Here is a 21,411-nt window from a genome sequence, read left to right as displayed (position 1 = left end):
TCTTGTTGACTTCAAACTTACTTACTCCTACATTTAAACAAAACAACAAAGAACGAAAACAAATGTATTTATGTGCTATGGTGCTGGTCAATTTTTTAAATTGACTTTATGCATTCTAATATGCCTTACCATTAAAGGCATTTTCCACTTTAATTTTGTCTCTTCATCGTGAGTTAACTTTTATCTAAAATTAACTGAAAGTCGTTGAAAGGCATCAGTCAGCTTAATTACCTGTTATTCAACTTCATAGTGCACCCTAAAATATTTGTGCGTTGAATAACTTGTTTTATTGTGAGCATGTGAATGCACCACTACCCCCTCCCCTTGGCCAGATTGACAGGTTAGGCTGAGATTTGAATTAGCCCCAGGGATTATATACTGGAAACGAAAACACCTGTAGCATAGGGTACTGTGCAAAAGTCTTGAGCCACACCTCACTTTTTATTTCCCTTCTAAGGAGCCAGACTTTATTTAAATTCTTCTTTAACACTGGCCTATAAATCATTCAAGTATTTAAAACTCCAACTCAAGAGATGAGCCAGTGTTGTGTCTACACACGACATACAACTTAGTAAATAAGCAATTTTAATCGTATCTTTATGTTACTAGCAGCCTGCTTCCTATTTCTTTAGCTGAATCTAACCAAAGATAGCACAATTTGACAGCATTTTTGTACCAAATCAGCAATTACTGAAAAGCTATAAATTACAAAATGTAGTAAACAATCCAAAGAAGAGCTTTGAATGTCCTTAAAGAAGCCTGGTGACGTATTTCTGGAGAGTGTTCAGGCTGTGTTGAAGAACAAAGATGATCATAACATATATAAACTTTCAAGCTGGTTAGAATTGTACATATTCCAGTTTTTGCCTTGTATACTGTATTTCCATGTATCTTTGAAAATGTTTCAATAAACCAGTTGGAAGATATTTCTAATTTTCCCAGAAAAATGTGAAGAAATTAGGGAGGGCCCAAGACTTTTGCACAGTACTGTAAAATTACATGTAAACATGCAGTTGGAACATTTTGCTGACAGGATCTTTTGTTTCCCCCAACATAAAAGAAACGGAGGGATTTAACAAGGGATTTAACAAGTCTAAATTAAATCCTCGTGGGAAAACTCGACTGTTTGGTGGCAGAGCAGTCACACTGCAGAAATCAAACTGATCCAGATCTGATTATTACCAAATATATAATAGCCATTATTTATTTTTAAGTAGTACTTAATACTAAGGGTACTTAAAACTAAAGTGACAAACTACATTAAAGCCAGTGCCTCTTTCGGTTGCCTGCCAAATTAATAGACGCCACAAGGAGATTAAACTCTGTCTCCATCTAGTGGATATCAAGCTGCAATTGCAGTGGGGACATTAATCTTATTAATATTATGAAATTATCTGGACTCATTTAGACTCGTAATCCCAAAGATCCGATCAATAACACAAATATATAACTTTGCATAAGCAAATATAAATAGCATCTTGTAAATGCAGACAATCTATGCTTTATAGTGAATTTTAGAAGAAATTGTGTTAAAGTACGACACATTATGTTATATATATAGCGCAGTACAGGTGTAATTTAAAGCGAAGGCATGGGAGTTGTAGTGATTCAAAGTGATAAATTAAAGCTATTAAAAGTTGTAGACTGGCTGTGTTTAATTGGCAAGCAAAAAATGACCATTCTAGATCTTCCAATCACCTAACATGTCCTCCTGATAATTATCTTTTTCATAGGCTCTTTGACAGGGAATGTTATGTTGTCCTGTCACACTGACCTTCAGCGTATCTATGACGAGGGCTTGACCTGTAAATAGAAGCCTGGTCATTTAGGTCTATCATCCCCCGTGTTTACCTGAAATACAATTAAATGTAATGTGTATAGTTGTATTTCAGCCTAATGTGTTGTTGTGAATTTTACGCTTACGTTATATAGGCTACAGCTTGTCGAATGCTTAAAGCTTCACGATACAAAAAGGTGCAAAGGTGGGCGTGACAGCTGAGGGGATGCTGTAATAACCATCACAGAATAAATGGGAATTAAGTAGTTAAATTATAGAATAACAAATTTCCTGAAAATAAATATTCACGTTGCTAATACTGGTAGAACTAGAGAACGAGTAACCCAAAGTTATCCGCTATCCGCTGACATCATTTAGCTGTCAACAACAGCTAAATGCTAATGTTGCTAATAGACCGAGACATGCGCAGAAGAAACTTTATATAACGGTTTCAGTTCACGTTTTTATCACGTTCGGGAGGGACGGTATTGGCTGTGTGTCAGATACTCTTAGCAGAGATGTATCTCCTCAGAAAATCATATAAAGAGGTCAAATATTGATAGAGATGTCCGAACGCGTATTTAGGCTAATATGTAGGACATATATAAACCACCAGTAGTGTAATGTGGAAAATTACACCGCTGAAGGGGCGTGGAAAGTTATTGGCCTTAAAACGTCATCGCAATTTTATCCAATGGGGGCTTCGTTATGCAAATGACAGATTCTTCTAGGAAGTGGGATCCCATCGCTGCAGTCGCTACTTCAGCTATCTTCGGCTCTGTGAGGGCGAGCTGGACATCAGGCTGTCATGCTTTTATAGACACGTTAAACAAAAGAAAACCTGCGAACATAAATAAGGCCTGCCGCTTTTAAGAAGCAAGCAACTGACCCACAGTTTTCCTGCTGAGGTAAGTACGCTGGAGATGCGACTGTTGCTATGTCCGGTTTGGTCCTCAAGTGATGCTGCAACATTAAATCGATTATTAGCGGTAGAAATGAAGGCCGTTAAAAACATGTATGCTCCGCTGCTTTTTTTAAGGACTAAAACGATATCAAACTACGGCTAGGGAAGGGGCAAGGCGAAGCGGGGTCTTAATGTGGAGCTACTGCGGCAAATTCTGGTGGGTGGGTAGCTAATTCGTCCAAAAGGCGACACGGTTTTCATTTTCAGGATCGAGAGTATGGGAGGAGGACCGTTGGCCTGCTCTTAGAAAGCTTTTATCGTCCAGAAAAGCCCACGTTTCTCACTGGGTTAGCTACTTGATGGAATCTGTGTGCCCTTGTGGCTGTTAAGGTGCGTCTCAGGATTGTTGTGAGTCGTGACAAAGACCAGAGAGTAAAATTAAAGCTGTTTACACCCCGTCTCTTGGCATTAGTTGTATTAATGTGTCAGATATACTCTTTGGATTGGTTTCCAGTGAAAGACACGGGTATTAGTGGGGTTATTTTTGAAGCTATTTTTACACGCCTTTTGGTGTTAAGTTTGTTTACACGTGATGGCTGTTTAATTGCCTTACTTTTTAATAAGGTCTAATAAGTCTGAGGCCGACTTTTCGTAAGTGTTACATTTAGGTTTTCTGGAGGCAGCGTTATAACTTCCTGTCTGATATTGACAGTCTTGGTTATGGCAACAGGAACATGCTAGAAAATAAGTACAGCCGACAGGTGTCTGAAAGAGCTTAGGACACCAGTCAAAACTAAAATATTTAGATTCATGAAACTTAAAAAAAGAGGATGTGTAATCGTTCAGCAGTTACTTACCATGCAAATTAAGTGGTGTCATTATTCTTACTTAATTTTAGATGAAACTTCTGTTTAAGGAAAAAAGATAACTTTCTGATACTGTACAGTGAAGGTCTTTGTGTGTGTTTTGCTTTATGTGCTTTTCAGGACCACATCACTGTGACTTCACATTTCTTTGGACCTTTTGAAACGAATTTTCATTGGAGGCAAACTTGAACATAAAATGTAAGTATATTAGTTTATTTTAGCTTTCAGTTATGACTGTTTCTGTTTATGTCAGTTTGATGTGGCTGCCTGGTAACATCACACAAACATTTGCGTTGCACATCAGTGATCAGAACTTCCTTTTTTCTTTGCAATAGAAGGCATTGAGCCTCTTCTGTGCCCTTTATAGTTTCTGTTTGTTTACCTATAATTTCACACCTGTGGAGACTTTATTAGCTGTGAACATTAATACATTTAATAAATCTGCTAAAATGTAAATTTGTGCTGGCACATTACATTGGGAGAAATGCTAGTCAGGATTCACCGTGTCTGCTATATGTAATGATTTATTTAAAGCATTGTCAGCACCTCTATCTTCTATGCAGCAAGGCTTCCTATTGGCACAGTTTAAGCTGTAATGTAATTACAGGGAGTGTATTAAATAACCAGGTTTGTCTTATCTGACTCTGCTTTATCTGAGTTCCTTTGAGTTTATATTCCCACAGATGTGTTGCTGCAGGACACCTCGGGAATATTTAATTAATTTATTTCTTTAAAGTCCATTGTTAATCCCTAGAACTGGGGAAAAAAAACATTGACTTGTACAAGCGATGTCTTTTTATATTAAAATTCAGTTTAAAAATGGAGTTCTGCATTTATTGGCTGCTTTTGTTTTCTAGAATAATCATGAGCGCCCACGAATCCGACGTGCACACCATCTCTCCCGAGATGCCAGCAATGTTTGATGGCATGAAGCTGGCGGCGGTGGCCACGGTGCTTTACATCATTGTCCGCTGCTTGAACCTCAAGAGCCCCACAGCACCCCCGGACCTCATCTACCAGGACACTGCTGTCAACCGCTTCCTCCTCAAGTCCTGCTCTCAGTTGACCAAAGAGTGAGTTGCTTTCCTTTCTCTCTGTGCATGTCTCTTTGGAGGTTGCCACGGCAACGGTGCAGCAGCAGTGAAGGTAGCGGTTTGTCTGGCGGCGGTCCCAGCTATCGTCAGTGCTCCTAAGTGTGCCACACGTCTGTACCACAGCCTTCCTGTTGGCTCTTGCATGAATTAAACATGAGTCTGTATTTTTGGGGTTATCTCAAAGGTGCACGGAGTTTGTTGCACTTGCATTATAAATAAAGGCTCATTCACTGCAGGGTAAGAGGATTTGCATTCATGATGATGCTGGTCTCACATTCAGGGTAACTATGATGACTGCTATAATTTGAATGTTTCATCTGAGCTCATAATAACTGACGCAAAGCAGTCGTTCTTGGACCATAACAGAACAAGGCTTTGCTGTGAGCTTTAAACCAGGTTATGCCTCAAACTTCCTGTAATTTTGCTGGAAACACACTCCCTTGAGTGGGAATTGTATACTCAGTTGTGTTTCCTTAGTGAGCATCTCTCCACCTCTTGCTTTGACACTCGACAGGAACTTTCAGCTTTGTAGGGCGAATCTCTCGAAGCACCCTCGAGTGTCAGCTTACATAACGGATGGTTACTGAGCCCTTTGCCTTTCAGCTGCAGGGTCATTGAATCATAAGGCCGCACTGATGCTTACATCTGTGTCTAGTTTGTTATTATTCCCTCCTGAACAGCCGTATGCTCTATGCTTAGAATAGGAAGATGTCTGTCCCAGTGTGTAGTTTAGCAGAGATGTTTTTATCTTCATTTTTGTGAAGTCACGTTTGTAACTCGTGACATCCTGTGTTGTTGCATAATAAATCGATCGCACAGTGGAAAGTATAAGAGGGGTGATGTGAGGTGAACAGCCTTTTTGTTTGGCTGTGTTTGGAGACAGTTGAATAGGGTTTAGGATAACATGCAAAATGACAGAGCGTGCTATTTATTATTTCATTATTTGGCAGAAGTCGCAGTCTGATTTGCTTCAGGTGATTGTCCAGGATATTGCAAAACATTGTAGAGCTTGTTTTCCTATTGGCCAGTATTATACGTGTGTGTGAATGTGTGTGTGTCGCTAGCATCTGACAGTATGTGGTGTATAGAAAAGAAAAAAAAGCCCAATGAACGTAAAGACTGATAGCATGCAGATTAATACAATTACCATAAATGACATGAGTCATTTTGGACTTTGACCAGGACTTCGGGTCTTTGTTTTATCAAGCCACACAGACACATCCAGTTCCTTTTTTCTGTTATCTAATAGCTACAAAGGACAATAGCACAGTCACTGTACATACCCCAAGAAGGTTACACTAGTTATCCCAATTCAAAGAGAGATTGGAGCCTGTTACATTTGATATAGAATTATTAAAAAGGATTTCTCAAACTTTATCAGTTAAAAGCAAAGGAAAACTGATAACAGCATTATTTTTATTTTTTATTGTCTTGATGAACTCAGCTACTCTGGTGTCGCGCTTCCTGTCCACATTATAACAGTGAGGTCATCCTCTTCCTGTAGCCATGGATTAAGCCAGCAGAGTACCTTCTAGAACCATGTGGTAAAACTTTAACTACAGTGCACCCTGGAGGCGATCACATTATCACTAAATGGCAATAGTCGGTTTTGTGGTAGATAATTCTCTTATGTAAGACTGTATTTGTTAATTAAGTAATTGTTAGAGCCACTGTAAGAGTTGAGGAAACATAAGGTTAAAGAGCTTGTGCAACTGTTGATGTAACTGAAGCCTCGACTCTCGGCAGTCGCTGACTGTCGTCGTGTTTTGGGCTGTGCTGTACACACAGTTAGTGTCCACACTGCAGCTGTGCTTCAGAGTTATGCTGGTCTTGTTTATCCGATATAGCTCGCTACCGAGTTTTGTCACGAAACTATTCCACACAGCCTTTTATATAGCTGAAGAAGTGAGAGAGTGCCTTGAATGCTCACTAAAGTGTTATTAACAAGCACTCAACCAATATAGTTATCACTGTCGAAACGCTGCGTTTGGAGATCTAGCCTGTCTTTAACTCAAATGTTCCTAAATATCTTCCTGAGTCACTTCAAAATCTTCCATATTGAATAATACTTTTATGTCAGCCAATCCCATTTAAACGGCTGAAGCATTATATGAAAAGCACGGTGTTTTATCTGTTCCTGTCGCCACTGTCGTGATTTTAAACCTAATATTTTACCTATAATATGTGATGAAATAGTTGCAGTGGCAAGTTGAAGACGTTTCTCTGTGTTAGTTCACACTATTTTGCTCTCGGTGTGGAAATGTGATAGTGATTCATGATAATGCCCGGTGTCTCAAAGGAATGTTACATAAGCTAAAGACTCAACTCCTACAGTTAACTCCTACAGAAGTGTCACTGGAATACAAGCGCTGGTTCTGCGAATAACTTTACAAAACATAGCTACACACTAGTGAAACGTTGCTGTCTGTTGGGTCCACGTAGCAATCTTTAAATGTCTTGAAAAGAGATGTGACTTTGTGTGCAAACTCTGTGCTTGAAACTCTGTCATAAACCAGAAATGCAAAAGGCATGTGCTTCAGATAACACTGTGTTGATCTTGTGTCTGAGCATTTGCCCTGCCCTTGTACTGTCCATTAGGCTGAGGGCTCATATTTCGAGACCAAATTTAACAAAGGAATGCAATTTTGTGTTTTCCAGGTACATTCCTCCATTACTGTGGGGTAAGAGTGGTCACCTCCAGACGGCACTGTATGGTAAACTTGGTCGGGTGAGCTCGCCTCACCCTAGTGGAATCAGAAAATATTTGCCCATGCAGGATGGGGCGACTGCGACCTTCGACCTCTTCGAGCCGCTGGGGGATCATCGGACAGGAGGTGATGCATTTGATCAGGATCTGCTTCTTATTAGGGCTGCCACAAACGATTATTTTGATAGTCGACTAGTAGGGCTGAACGATTATGGAAAATAATCTAATTGCGATTTTTTGCCCCAATATTGCGATTGCGATGCGATTATTTTTTTAAGGTCTTTGTCTTCTGTATTATTAAACAAAGACAAGCAATACATCATATAGTATGGCCAATACTATATTACATTAATTTTAAACTGTTCTTTCCTGGAAGACAGACCTCTGTTATGATGACATGAGGTGATGCATGAATTGATGACTGACATTTTTATTTAACTTCTTCAATTACAACAGTATATTTGAACATACACAATAGTTTATTTTTAGCTTACAAACATCTGAGCATAAAGTGCTGACAAGGAACCCTGGTGTAAACATTAAAATGAAAGTCAGTACAATGTGCAGATTGCAGAAATATACATAAAAAAAAAATCAGTGGCTTTACCACACTCAGTTTTTCGACATCTGTGAACTACTAGACAGTCATTCAATTAAAAAATAATATTAAATAAATAAAACTAATAAATAAAAAATACACACATCTTACTGATCTTTACAGTCAGTAACATTACACATAAAGTGCAAACATAATAGCAATTGTATAAACACACACACAAACACGCCTTTAAAATTTAAAGGCGTGAAATTGGACGGTCTAGCCTTCTGATTAGCGTCACCGCTGTCTCGGTGGAGTTTATTAAACTCGGCCGTCTGCTTCTTGCTATCTAAAATATAACCAGACACTGGCGTAAATTCTCGACTGTCTCATACTTCTGTTTAATAAGTTTTCTGTTTGACGTTTAGTCAGCTGTGTGAAAACCAAGGAGGAACCCACCCGGGGGATTAATAAAGTTTTATTTTATCTAATCTAATAACTTTAATCTCAGCCAAACCGATTTACTCACGAACAAACAAAACACTGAAAAAAGCCCAACAATAACATTTTTAGGTTGTCTAAGTGACTTATATATTACGTTTAACCCGAGCAGCGAAACTCCGCGGTAATCTGAAAATGATGTGCCGGGAGTTGTGCCGTTCTCGGCCGCATCAGTAACCCTCGAGCTCCCGGCTAGCTGTCGAGCTGGTGGGTAGCAGACGCCTCTGAAAACGTCGAAGCACTTTTGCAAATATGGGATATCTTGATAAACCGAGCAGATATTTGATGTTTACACAACTACTTTCTCACCTGAAAATATGTTAAAAGTTTATTTCGTGACCCAGAAAGATTAGTATGAGTAATTTTAAAACTTAGTAGCGGCCGCCATTGCTGGAAACTGGAGTTTGGCTGGGCCGCGCTATGAATTCTGGGATATGGTAGTAATTTGGACAGCCTTCGGCACGTCGCTGTGACGTAATCGGTCTACAAATGCGGCCTCAGGAGGATGCAGCCCATGAATTTGGACATGTCCAGAGTATAATCGCAGCCTTTGCGGTTAGAAAATTGCACTTGATCATGTCGCGATATTATCGCAAATGCGATATATCAGCCCTATCGACTAGTCACCGATTATTTATGCGATTAGTCGACTAATCAGATCATCATCCACTGGACGTAAAACTACAGCTTATTGCACCAGCAGCATCTGCTCTTATATAACTATCATTAGCTTACAGCTTTAAGCTTTTAAGGTGCTAACTAAAAATAAAGACAAGATGATAGTTTATTCAATTTTAATGAAATTTGCAGATTGTTTCGGTAAAGTTTAATAAACTCCTTGCTATCTAAAATATAACAGGACACCGGAGTATATTCTCCAGCATCTCACACTTCTGATAATCAGCTGTCTGCTTGACGTTTATTCAGCTGTGTAAAAACTATAACTTTAATCTCAGCCAAACCGATTTACTCAGGAACAAATAAAATACAAAAAAAAAAAAAAAGCCAAACAACAACATTTTTAATTTATCTAAGTGACTCATATATATTTAACCTGAGTCGCGAAAGACGGCGGTGGGTTTGAAAACAATTTGCCGGGAGTCCGGTGTTCTCACGGCGCTAGTGACCTAGCCCCCGGCTAGCTATCGAGCTAGTGGGTAACAGACACTGGCGAGGCTGCCAGTGTCCGGCAGCCTCGCCTCTGTCAGTGCGCCCCAGGGTGGCTGTGGCTACAATGTAGCTTGCCATCACCAGTGTGTGAATGTGTGTGTGAATGGGTGGATGACTGGATATGTAAAGCGCTTTGGGGTCCTTAGGGACTAGAAAAGCGCTATATAAATACAGGCCATTTACCATTTATCCCTTCTCTGCTGATCTTCTTGAGGTTTCTCCCATTTTGTTGTTCCTGATAAATTTCTTCATTATTCGATTCGAGGGTCAAGAATAGTTAGAGGGTATCACAAGAAACTTTGGCCCCTGGGAGTTTTTATATAGAACATATGGCTAAATAAAACAAGTTTGATGTTTGGAGAATAAAGAAATTCGTTGTCAGTGGTGTCATGTCCAACTTTGGTTATTTGTGCCAGGCCTTGCAAGTCAGCTACTAAAGAGACTTTGCTGCATTATTGTTCTTTTAAATCACGCATAAGATGTGTGTAATTCAGTTGTGGGGGGACCCTTTAAAAGATGCATATGTTTCTCTGAAGGCTTGAGCTTATCCAATCAAATTAACTTGGATCTATTAGTCCTCTCAAAAAGCTTGAGCCTCACATGACATTTTACTCCCGACAAAAGTAGTGTTGCTATTTCCACTGTGTTTGGAAAAGCTATAATTGACAGCCTTATCCTTTATCTTGGATTGGCTGCCGGGCTTTGCCTTGCTCCTTTTGTTATGATGATCTGCTGTTTAGGAGAGTAACACTCTCCTTTCTTTATCTTTGCTTACATTTTTCTCACTTGCAAATATTGCCCTGCTCCATCTGCCTGTTCAACCAGATGACATCACCATGGTGATATGCCCCGGTATCGGTAACCATAGTGAGAAGCACTACATCCGGACCTTTGTGGATTATGCACAGAAGGATGGTTATCGTTGTGCTGTGCTGAATCACCTCGGAGCTCTTCCCAACATCGAGCTTACCTCTCCACGCATGTTCACTTATGGTAAGACCAGTGAGCCAACTCAAAATAGTACCTATTTGGCTTTTGAAAAAATGTGTTTCATATAATTTTTGTCATTGTTGAATGTTTATATTGTAAATGTTCAGTTTCAAATGTTATATACAATTTATGTCTGTGGACCAAAAGTTTTCTACTTGTATGCTGCTTAGGTGGTATCAGTTTGGCACTGATTACATATGGTGTAAGCAAACAAGGCTCATAAGGCCTGCATCTGTTTGTGGATGACAGTGAGGGGCAGCTAATGAGAAGAAAGTGAGGAAAGGGGCTTGAAAAAATGAAATGGGCTGCCTAAAGGCCGTAGTAGAGGACTGTGAATCATGCAGAGCTAGTCTAGTGATGACTCATCCCCCCACCCCTAATAATTTCTGAACCCCTGTTAAACACCAGTCAGTTTTTCATCAGAGGTCTATCTAAGAATGAAAACCATTATTTGCAATGATAAAAAGAATTCAGTCCTGTCAGTAATGCTGTGTCATCGCTTTTGGCTCAGCCTGCTGCTCTCATCCAATTGTCTGTTGTGGTTTAGGCTTAACCTATCCTCTCCAAAATCCATTAAAAGGGGTGAGCACAGTGAAGGTATTAGTTTAAAGCATTTCTGGTGAAAGTGTGCACTTACGAACAGCTTATCCTTTTTTTTTTTTTTTTGCCCTGCTTGTACAGCATTATTTCAGGGTAAACGGTAAATTATGGAAAAAGAAGAATGTAAGGCTTTTTTATGGGCATGATGAGACCTGTGCTGTTTAAAAGATCTTAGACACTCAAATCTGATACCCTGAATTAAAGAAATCTTCAGCCAGAAGTGCCGAGTAGAATAAAGTATGTTTCTGTGTTTTGATTATAGCACTATACTGTTTCATTTTACAGGATGCACATGGGAATTTGCATCCATGGTTGGCTACATTAAGCGGGCATACCCTAACACTCAGCTCATTGTTGTGGGCTTCAGTCTGGGTGGAAACATCGTTTGTAAGTTCCTGGGGGAGAACAAGGCTAACCAGGAGCGAGTGCTGTGCTGCGTCAGCGTTTGTCAGGGGTACAGCGCGCTGAGGTGGGTTGCTGTGGTCTCATTTCTTAATTACATGCATTGTTTTGTCAAACCGGCTTTGTAATACTAACACTTATGTGCTCACATTTCTAAATATAAATGAAGCTCAGAATAATTCTACAAAATGAATAGCGCTTGCATAATATAATCACATGTTTATCCATGAGTCTGCAAAGCGGCTCCAGTCAGCTGGTTACCCTTTCTGCTCTTCCTTTTACCATAATTATTGATGGATTGCACCAATTTGGTAAAGTTGCCACTTAAAAAAAAAAAAAAAATTTCTCCCAAAATGTAAGAAATGAGACACATTTAAAAACCTGTTTGAGGACCTGTCTGATCCCTTCATTCACCTACCACAGTTTACTCTGAATGTCTACAGGACCATTGATAATGTTGGGCATTATCAATGGCTCTTTGCTGAAGTACAGGAGTAGAAGTCCTACCAGCTAATGACTAGTGTCAATTAGTCATTTGTCTTTCAATCAGTTAATAGTTTGATTTTAAAAAACAATAAAACCTTACTTTTTAAAGTAACTAGTAACCAGATAAATGTATTGAAAGTACAATATTTACAAATAGATTATGATGTATATGTCTTTTTAGTGCATGCGGGTGTCTGCACTCTGTGTTCTTGTCAGATTCTGTGTTTTTAAATGCAGACAGCATCTCTTGGCAGACTTGACAGGCCGGGTCTATTAAAGTTTCAGTGTGGACAGCAGGGGATGGGTGTGTGTCGAGACTGGCCGTCTGTCAAATTGGCTTTGCAGTTTTTCTTTTTTCTTTTTAAAAATAAAAATAAAAATTTTAATTTAAAATCTGTTTCCAAAATTTAAGCTGGCCCTCCTGTCAGTGTACCTCGAGAGCTGAAGCTGTACAGTAATCAGCCACAACATTAAAAACACCTGCCTAATATTCTGTAGGTTCCCTTTGTGCCGCCCAACAGCTCTGACCTGTCGGGGCATGGACATGGGACCCCTTGGCGTGTCCTGTGGTGTCTGGCACCCGGCATTGGATCCTTTGGGCTTTGCGGGTTCGGGGTAGGCCTTTGTGGATCGGGCTCGTTTGTTAGCATCAGACTGATGCTCAATCGGATTGAGAATTTGGAGGCTGGCTCTGTTTTTTCGGGGTTCCTCGAGCAATTCCTGGGAAGTTTTTGCGATATGGCGGGGTGCATTAACCTGCTGGGGAGGCCACTACCATCGAAGAGTATCGTAGCCTCGAGTGGGTTGTGCTTGGGCTACAACAATGTTTAGGTGGGTGGCACAGTACATATTGTAGTGTCAACCGCATGAATACCAGGACCCAAGGCTTGCAGTGGAATGAGTGATCAATGTTTTTCACTATTGCCTACTGGTTTAATGTTGCGGCTGATCGATGTATGTTCTTCTTACAATAACACACATTTAATATTATGGCCTTATTGTATGAAAAAGCCACAAAAAAAGAAACCTTTTTCGTTTTTGTTTTTTGTAATCAGCAGTTAGCTGCTGAACCTGTTTTTCTTGAGCTCTTGTTTTGAGTCACCTTGTCACTGTCAGTGAGCTGCATATTGATGCCTGACACCATTGCTACTCTCAACCAGTGTGACTCTTTGTGTTAGTGGATTAGTAGACACAGGACATTCAATGTATTGTTTAGCTTGCAGACAGTCTGTACAAAGCTAACTTCCTGTGTGTTTGCCTTCCCCTCTCTCTCTCAGGGCCCAGGAAACATTCCTGCAGTGGGATCAGTTCAGGCGCTTTTATAACTTTCTCATGGCCGACAACATGAAGAAAATCATTCTCTCACACAGGTACCACTGTTGCCCAGCTATAAATTTTAGTACATTGTGTGCCTTCTGTTTCCAATCACTGAAAAGTTTAATTGACATGTTTAGTGTTTGGGGAGAAAATTTTATGGTGTTTGCCAAAGACAGTGATTTCATCAGACAACCCAGTCAGTAATCTAACCTCCTAATTTCCCTATAAATGAAATTGTAGATTACCCACAGCCATGGTGGGTTCATTTGAGCAATGATCATTTTCACAGATCTGAGTAGGTTGAACTGCCTGAAATGGTACCTTCCTCTTGCCTCTCTTGCTCTTGCCCTACCTACCTATAACATGCTAAGGTGCCCATAAAATAAATAAAGCCAACTATAAACTACTCAAAACTAAGTAAAAATGTAAAATAAAATTAAAAAAGCCACTAAATGAGCCACTAGCCTACTAAAAAGAACATCTAAAGTAACTTTCTAAATGCTAATCTGCAAATAAATGAATAGTTCTTACCATTCTTGGTCTTCGTTGTCACTCTGTGTAATAGAGGGAATAGTTGGTACATAGCTGACAGTTATGACTGTGGACTAATTGATTTTTAAAATTACTTGTGTTCATGTTAATGTTTGTATGTTACAGGCACAGTCTGTTTGGAGGACATTCGCTCAAAATGATTGATGCTGATCTAAGTCGGTTGTACACAGCAACATCTCTCATGCAGATTGACGACAACATCATGAGGTGTGTTCTAGTAAACTGCAGCTCTTCCATGTTCTTGATGCTCCTGGTGATACTTTTTGTCAGTGCTTAGAATCTGAAAAATATCAGATATTCTTGTCATTTCTATCAAACCCCTCTAAGGGTTAGGGACTGAATAATAATACCTGATCTTTTTGGGTTTCAACAGAAAATTCCACGGCCACCGGTCTCTCAAAGAGTACTATGAGAAAGAGAGTTGTGTACATTATATTCACAATGTAAGAACTGCTTTTGCATACGACTCACAAATGCCATCTTTCTCTTTTTTGGTCTGTTTGTGTATTTTTTTTGATGGATGGCATTTTGTTCTTAAATTTCCAGGTCAATGTGCCACTGCTGTTAGTGAACTCTGCGGATGATCCTCTGGTTCATGACTCATTGCTCACCATCCCTCGCACGCTAGCAGGTAATTGCCAACATGTTGCATAGCAACAGCAGCTGCACTAAAATATTTTTTTATCACCTTATCAACTAGATGGCAGAGTTGCAGTTAAATGGTCCGTGCAGATCAGGATCAACTTGCTGTCATAGCGTGGCTGCAGTAGCATCAAAAAAATCAAGCTCCTGACCTTAAATAAGAATCCTGCTGTAAAATTACGTGTTGAATAAAAAACAAACAAAAAAACCCCACCTGGACCTTCCTGCTCAAAATAAAAAGAAATTAAAAAATAAAGAAAAGGGTGGGTTCAATTTCTTTGAATATTGCTTCCACTGTAGTATTATGTAACTTTAAATAACTCACTGTAGATTATTAGTAACACCTATATTTTCCACAGTTCTAAAAATGCTGGAAAACAATTCTCCTTCAGGTTGATACAAAAAGCTGTTAATGTCTTAAAGACTGGCCTCAGTTGAATCTCAGTAGTTTTAAAAAAACAAACAAACAAAAACATGTCTGCAGCCTTAAGCAGGCCTATGATGAGCTGGCATCCAACCCCAACCGGGACAGGGTGGGGCACACAGTTTGTGACTAATGTTTTCTGCTGTGTGGCAACGGCTGTAACGCATAAATATAACACAGTGTTCCTCCAGTTGGATAAAGTGGTTCACTGGTCTCCTGCCCCCCCAAAAAACCTTCTGTCCTCCCGTATATGGTGCAGGGTGATTGATAATAAATAAACATAAGCAGGCAAATCTGGCTACACATGACTTAATGTCTATCAAGCATCCATTCTTCTCACTTTGTGCTATTTTTACTCACTGACCACTTTTAACTCTACTGGAAAAGGAATATTGCTTGTGTGTGCGTGCGTGTAAGAGGGAGAGTAGGAGGAGTCCTTACTGGAAGCAAATGGTACTGTATCCTATATGTCTCCAGAGAGCAACACTTACAGAAAAGTGGATTAGCTGTCCCTATGACCTAAAATGTGAGACAGTTGCTCAGACGCTTGACTACCATCAAAAGACTGACAGAAATACACTTGCTGTGCTGGTGCTGGAATTAGCTCGGACTAGAAGTGTTTGATAAGAGCTTTCAGCAGACTGTTAAGTAAGACTGTTCCTGTTCAAGCAAAAATGTTACAGGTGAATTAAAGAACACAAAGAATAGTTGGTGCTTCTTTATTGCAATGATATTTGAATAATATAATTAATCAAAATAAGATCATGAAACTGATGCAACTGTGTTTCAGTAATTACTTGGTAAATGATGCATTTAGGGACTAAGAAAAATCTTTAAACCACAAGCTTGTCTCCGGGCCCCTGTCGCTCAGCTCGTAGTGAGGCGGCAGTTCTCGGTCCTGGGTGAGCACGCAGTTGTCCAAGGGCAACTCAGCAGCTGTCATGAATAGTGCACAGTGTTCAAAGCCCAGTGGGATCTTAGTCACTAGTCTGCTACAGCAGGCTTCCCCACTAACCCAGTTAAGTCCAGGAGACCAAAGAGATCCAGGCCAGTCCTTTTCATGAAACCCCACCATAGTTGTTCACTGCAGCAGCACTATGCTGCAAGCAGAGTGAGTGTGTGGAGATGACCTAGTTTACATTTCAGACTTTATTTATCATCATTATTGTTATTATTATTATTATTATTTTAATTACACATTTTAAAAAAAAAAAAATAAATAAATAAATATATATATATATATATATATATATATATATATATATATATATATATATATATATATATATATATATATATATATATATATATATATATATATATGGCCCCAACTGACCGAGTGCTCAGTGAATACCTCAGGCAGCAGAAACCCAAGAAAGAGGAGGGAGACGAGGAACCATCATGGAAGGACAGGCCCCTGCACGGTATGTACCACCGGCAGATAGAGGAGGTGGCTGATATCCAGAAATCCTACCAGTGGCTGGACAAAGCTGGACTGAAAGACAGCACAGAGGCACTAATCATGGCAGCACAAGAACAAGCTCTGAGTACAAGATCCATAGAGGCTGGGGTCTATCACACCAGGCAAGACCCCAGGTGCAGGCTGTGTAAAGATGCCCCAGAGACAATCCAGCACATAACAGCAGGGTGCAAGATGCTAGCAGGCAAGGCATACATGGAACGCCATAACCAAGTGGCCGGCATAGTGTACAGGAACATCTGTGCCGAGTATAACCTAGAAGTCCCGAGGTCAAAATGGGAGATGCCCCCAAGGGTGGTGGAGAATGACCGAGCTAAGATCCTGTGGGACTTCCAGATACAGACGGACAAAATGGTGGTGGCTAACCAACCGGACATAGTGGTGGTAGACAAACAGAAGAAGACGGCCGTAGTGATCGATGTAGCGGTTCCGAATGACAGCAATATCAGGAAGAAGGAACACGAGAAGCTGGAGAAATACCAAGGGCTCAGAGAAGAGCTCGAGAGGATGTGGAGGGTGAAGGTAACGGTGGTCCCCGTGGTAATCGGAGCACTAGGTGCGGTGACTCCCAAGCTAGGCGAGTGGCTCCAGCAGATCCCGGGAATAACATCGGAGATCTCTGTCCAGAAGAGCGCAGTCCTGGGAACAGCTAAGATACTGCGCAGGACCCTCAAGCTCCCAGGCCTCTGGTAGAGGACCCGAGCTTGAAGGATAAACCGCCCGCAGGGGCGTGCTGGGTGTTTTTTTTTTTTTTATATATATATATATATATAATTTTTTTTTTTTTTAACTGCAGAATAACCAACCAACCAAAAAAAAAAAACAGCAAAGGAAATTGCAGTCCTTCATATTTTATTAGGCAGCACAGATGCAGAGATATTCAGGGTTCGTATATTGCGTGTATTGTGAATGACGTAAAGTCAGTGTGAAAACTACTGTTTTCTGTATGGACAGAGTATAGAAAACAGGTCGTCACATCTCCTAAGGGAAAATGTTAAAGTTTGGCCTGGAGTCCTATCTCGTCAATTATTAATGGTTGCATTATTTTACCATAAGTATGTGGACACAAATGTAATCGTAAGGATCTTGGAAGATTGTCAACATGGCAGTCTTTATTAAGAGAGAGGTATGGAAAATGATGAGTCTTATACTATGAAAATAGATTTTTCCATTCTGGATGACCATTTAAGCAATTAGACAACAAGCAATGAAAAGACGGTGTAACAATCTGTGAGACCTGTCAGTCGAGGCAAACCTGTTTCAACTGTTAAAGTCATTAAAAAATTGCCTCCAGGTTGAAGGAGCAAAGTTGTTTTTTTTTTTTTTTTTTCTGCCAGCTGTCAGACAAACAAACTGAGTAACATATTGATCGTGTCTAATGGCCAGAAACGTAATCGCACTGTTATCTGCTCGACTGTGCAAACACACCCTTAACAATCCCTTGCAAGCCCATTTCTGGGCATGTGTTGAACATTGTTCTTCCGATGCTGACGATTACAAACTGTGCAGAGTACAGAGGGCTAATTACCGTGTGATTTGTCCTCTTCCAGCAAAGAAGCCGAATGTGATCTTTGCCCTGACACTTCATGGAGGCCACCTGGGCTTCTTTGAGGGTGCAGTCCTCTTCCCCCAGCCTCTCACCTGGATGGACAAAGTGATCGTGGGTTACGCCAATGCCATTTGTCAGTGGGAGAAACAGAAGCCACCATGCCAAAGTGACCACCTGAGTGAGGGCTCCTGCTTAAAGGAGAAAGCATAAACCTCTGTCTCTCTCATTTGTTCATTAACCTTTCACTTTCTCCAACACCACTATCCCCACACTGCACTGAGGAGACACTCTAAACTGATATCTCTTCTCTGCCTTCTCCTCCTGTGCGACTCACCAGTACCAACCCATCTTTCCCGGTCCTCCTTTGTAATCACAATCACCTTACAGTTTGTGAAAAAATGAACTAACTGCCTTCGTGCTCTTTTCCATGTCGAGGACTCGGAGCAGGGACATTTTGGTTCTTTACATCTACACAGTAATGACGCCCGGCTAAGTGATTCTTTTTGGCCGAAAGTGGCAGACGATGAAGTCAAGCTGTCATTTTAAAGGAAAGCAAGAGCACCACTTTAGAGTAGTCGAGTGAGAAACAAGAGCACACAAGAAGCCTCGTATTACATCGAAGAAGAACTGTAAGAAGCTCACTGCTTATCACCGCCAAGGCCATATAGCCTAGTCTGCTGTCTTAACAAACGTTACCGTTTTGTGTGTGTGTGCGTGCGTGAGTATGTCTGTGTGAGACTGTGTAGGCCAAGAGGGAAAGACCCAGGATGGTGGTCTTTGTGAGGTTGGTCTGATTTAAATTCTCTGTTCTTAGCCCTTGGCCATTATGTCTGCTCCTCTGGGTGCGTTGCTGTTTGTAGTAAATGTACTGTAGATTATTAAGTATTAAGGTAGGATTGTACACATTGTTTCCAGCTCGTAACATCATCCTGCACATAGTTTTGGCACTCAAAGTTTTTGGTGCTTACCAGACGTGACCAGGGATCGAGCCCCACCCTCAGATGGGATCCATGTACATTCCCACAGTTGCATTCTGTCACTTTGATTCCAGCACTTTACATACTGTACACCACAATATTTTCCCCCTTTCCTCATTTTATTTGTCAAAGTGCAGATATGGAAACTATTAACGGAGGGGCGAGGATGATAACGAAACGTTAGATGAATCAAATGTTCCCCGCGTTGTCTGTCTGTCAGTGTCTTTGAGCCCTCCTTACTCTTTCTGTTGCCTTTGATCAGCTGCAGGTCCAGCCAAGTCTCTGATATTTGTCTCTTACTGCACACACAACAGTCCTACTGCCACTGCGCTGAGGCTAACATTCAACCCACCTGGTTTGGTGCGAACATCTTAGTACAGCTTTTCCATTTTCCAGCAGATGATCATGTGGTTCTTTGAAATGTTGAAAATTTAGCCTTCTGATTGGCGAGCGTGGTGCTACAAAAGGGAAAGTTCAGCAGATGTGAAGCAAATTTTTCATTTGTAATAATCTGAGCTGTGAGGTTTGACGAGTAGGAGGGCTGAAGATACCAAAGCTCAACCGCTATTTATTTTAGTGGCTTGTTCGTATGATTCTGGTGTTTGTTTAACTGTAATTTAGATGGAGAATGCTGCATGCAAGAAAGAAGATGGATTTTAACCGTAGGGAATATTTTTTTATTTCAAAGACTTTGCCGAAAATCTCAGTTCTTGTTTTGTTGACTGCACTGAGAATAAAGGGTGTTGCTGCACAAACTGCTGAAAAAAAGATCGCAAACATCTCTTGTTGAAATCATACTGCAAGACTGGGACCTTTGGACTTTTCAAAACCTGATTTAAATTCAAACCTTGTTGTAAGGGCTCTAAGGAAGCTTCTTCCAAGGTAATATAAAGCCAAGAAATGTGTGATCTAAAACCTGCTTCTGAACACTGTGATGAGACGCTAAGGGTGGTTTGAAATGATTAAGTGACTGACAGCAGGGCATTTTATGAGGCTTCCTAGGCCGTGGTTTGTGTGTTGTAATACCTGGTTGATAGTATTTGATAAGTAGAAGTGTTTGAGTACTGGAAGGTTTGCCATATCAGGATATAACAGCACTGAATGTCAATCAATCGAAGCTTGTAAAGTAATAATAAATATCAGATAATAAGAATTGAATATTAAAGCTTATATATGGCGTTCCAAAGTTTGTTCTTAGCTTTAGAAATAGTTGCTTGGTTACCAGTAGTAGTATTTAAAGTGCTGTAATTGTGAATCTGATCTGTTGCTCTTTTTGCTCTTTGGAAATTTTATTATCAGTTATTTTCTGAGGTATAACTGCCTTAAACCTTTCTGAGCAAATACTATGACATCCAGGTATTAATCTCACCAATGCTGGCTTGGCTAATGTGGGGATAAAAGGGAACTCTTATCCAACTTCATCTCCTTTAACTCAGGGCATCTGTCAACACCAAGCACCAGTCTGACACCAGTGAACCCTTTTTTCTTTGTTTTTCGTCTCATTGGAGTCGTTTTTAATGTACTGTAAGATGAAATGAGACACGCTGTGGCAGGTGGTCATCAGCCTGTCTTCTGAGTGGAAACCCTCAGTTTTATAACAGTATTGGAAATGAGGCTGCACTTGATGTGATTGGTGACATAATTGTGTTTGGTGTTTCAGTCGGCCTGCCAACACCCTCTTTCTTTTCACGTCTAGCGGTCGTCAACCAGCATTTGCTCAAACAACAAATCACTGTTGCCATCTGTTGTCAGGGAAACCGAACTACAACTGCCAGTCTTCCTGGCAAACATCCTCTCATCCACCCACAGTCAGATTATAGTAAATGGTTCATCTGTAGTCCACAGCTCTCATTTAAAATTACACGTTTGGGTTTATTCGGGCTCGATTTCGATGACACCAGCAAAAACCCAGTTTCTGCAGTACGAGCCATGTGTTTTGGGTTGTTGCTGTTGTTGTTGTTGTTTTTGTTGTTGTTGTTTTTTGTTTTTTTAGAAAAATGTTTTTGCCTCTCCACAACTTTGCACAAAAATGCAAGTTTGGATGTATTATTTGGATTTTTTTTTTTTCTAGTTAATTATTTTGGGGGTATTTTTTAATTTTATTTTTGTATTGTTCTTATGACTTCTTGTGTTATCTGCTTGTGTAAATGCAGTAGAGTGTGAGTGTTGATAGGTAAACATACAGCAGAGGTGGTGTCATATCACCACCTCTGATCCCCAAAAATCCAATATTGTTCACTTTAACAACAAAAATAAAACATCTATGTAAAGATGGTGTATATTAGATTTGAGGGACCAGGGATGGAAAAATAAAGGCAATAACCAAACAGAAGGGATTCTCTTATTATTTAAACACTAATGTGACAATAAATGGTGTCAAAGTATATTAGACCAAAACATGTCATACTCATTGTAATAATTTCTCATGGATCTGG

At 40.2% G+C, this 21,411-nt stretch overlaps 1 protein-coding gene across 1 annotated transcript; it reads left to right on the top strand.

The window, feature by feature from the left end:
- The first annotated feature begins 2,511 nt into the window (after nucleotides 1-2,511).
- LOC308398166 (monoacylglycerol lipase ABHD2) lies at nucleotides 2,512-20,511 on the top strand. The gene is made up of 11 exons (XM_080884632.1): nucleotides 2,512-2,685; nucleotides 3,668-3,745; nucleotides 4,405-4,620; nucleotides 7,300-7,475; nucleotides 10,383-10,550; nucleotides 11,433-11,616; nucleotides 13,313-13,405; nucleotides 14,010-14,111; nucleotides 14,278-14,347; nucleotides 14,451-14,535; nucleotides 18,001-20,511. The coding sequence occupies exons 3-11, from the start codon at nucleotides 4,412-4,414 to the stop codon at nucleotides 18,207-18,209; spliced, it is 1,296 nt and encodes a 431-aa protein (XP_080740758.1). The 5' UTR covers nucleotides 2,512-2,685; nucleotides 3,668-3,745; nucleotides 4,405-4,411; the 3' UTR covers nucleotides 18,210-20,511.
- Nucleotides 20,512-21,411: the final 900 nt, after the last annotated feature.

The sequence above is a fragment of the Rhamphochromis sp. 'chilingali' genome (assembly GCF_963969265.1).
Source record: "Rhamphochromis sp. 'chilingali' genome assembly, chromosome: 6".
Taxonomy (NCBI): domain Eukaryota; kingdom Metazoa; phylum Chordata; class Actinopteri; order Cichliformes; family Cichlidae; genus Rhamphochromis; species Rhamphochromis sp. 'chilingali'.
Note: the sequence above shows the minus strand (reverse complement) of the source record. Positions and strands in the feature narration are given on the sequence as shown.

Coding starts and splice junctions, on each gene's coding strand:
- LOC308398166 (XM_080884632.1), top strand. CDS start 4,412: ATGAGCGCCCACGAATCCGACGTGCACACCATCTCTCCCGAGATGCCA. Junction 13,406..14,009: donor AAAATCATTCTCTCACACAG/GTACCACTGTTG, acceptor TGTATGTTACAG/GCACAGTCTGTTTGGAGGAC. Junction 14,112..14,277: donor ATTGACGACAACATCATGAG/GTGTGTTCTAGT, acceptor GGGTTTCAACAG/AAAATTCCACGGCCACCGGT.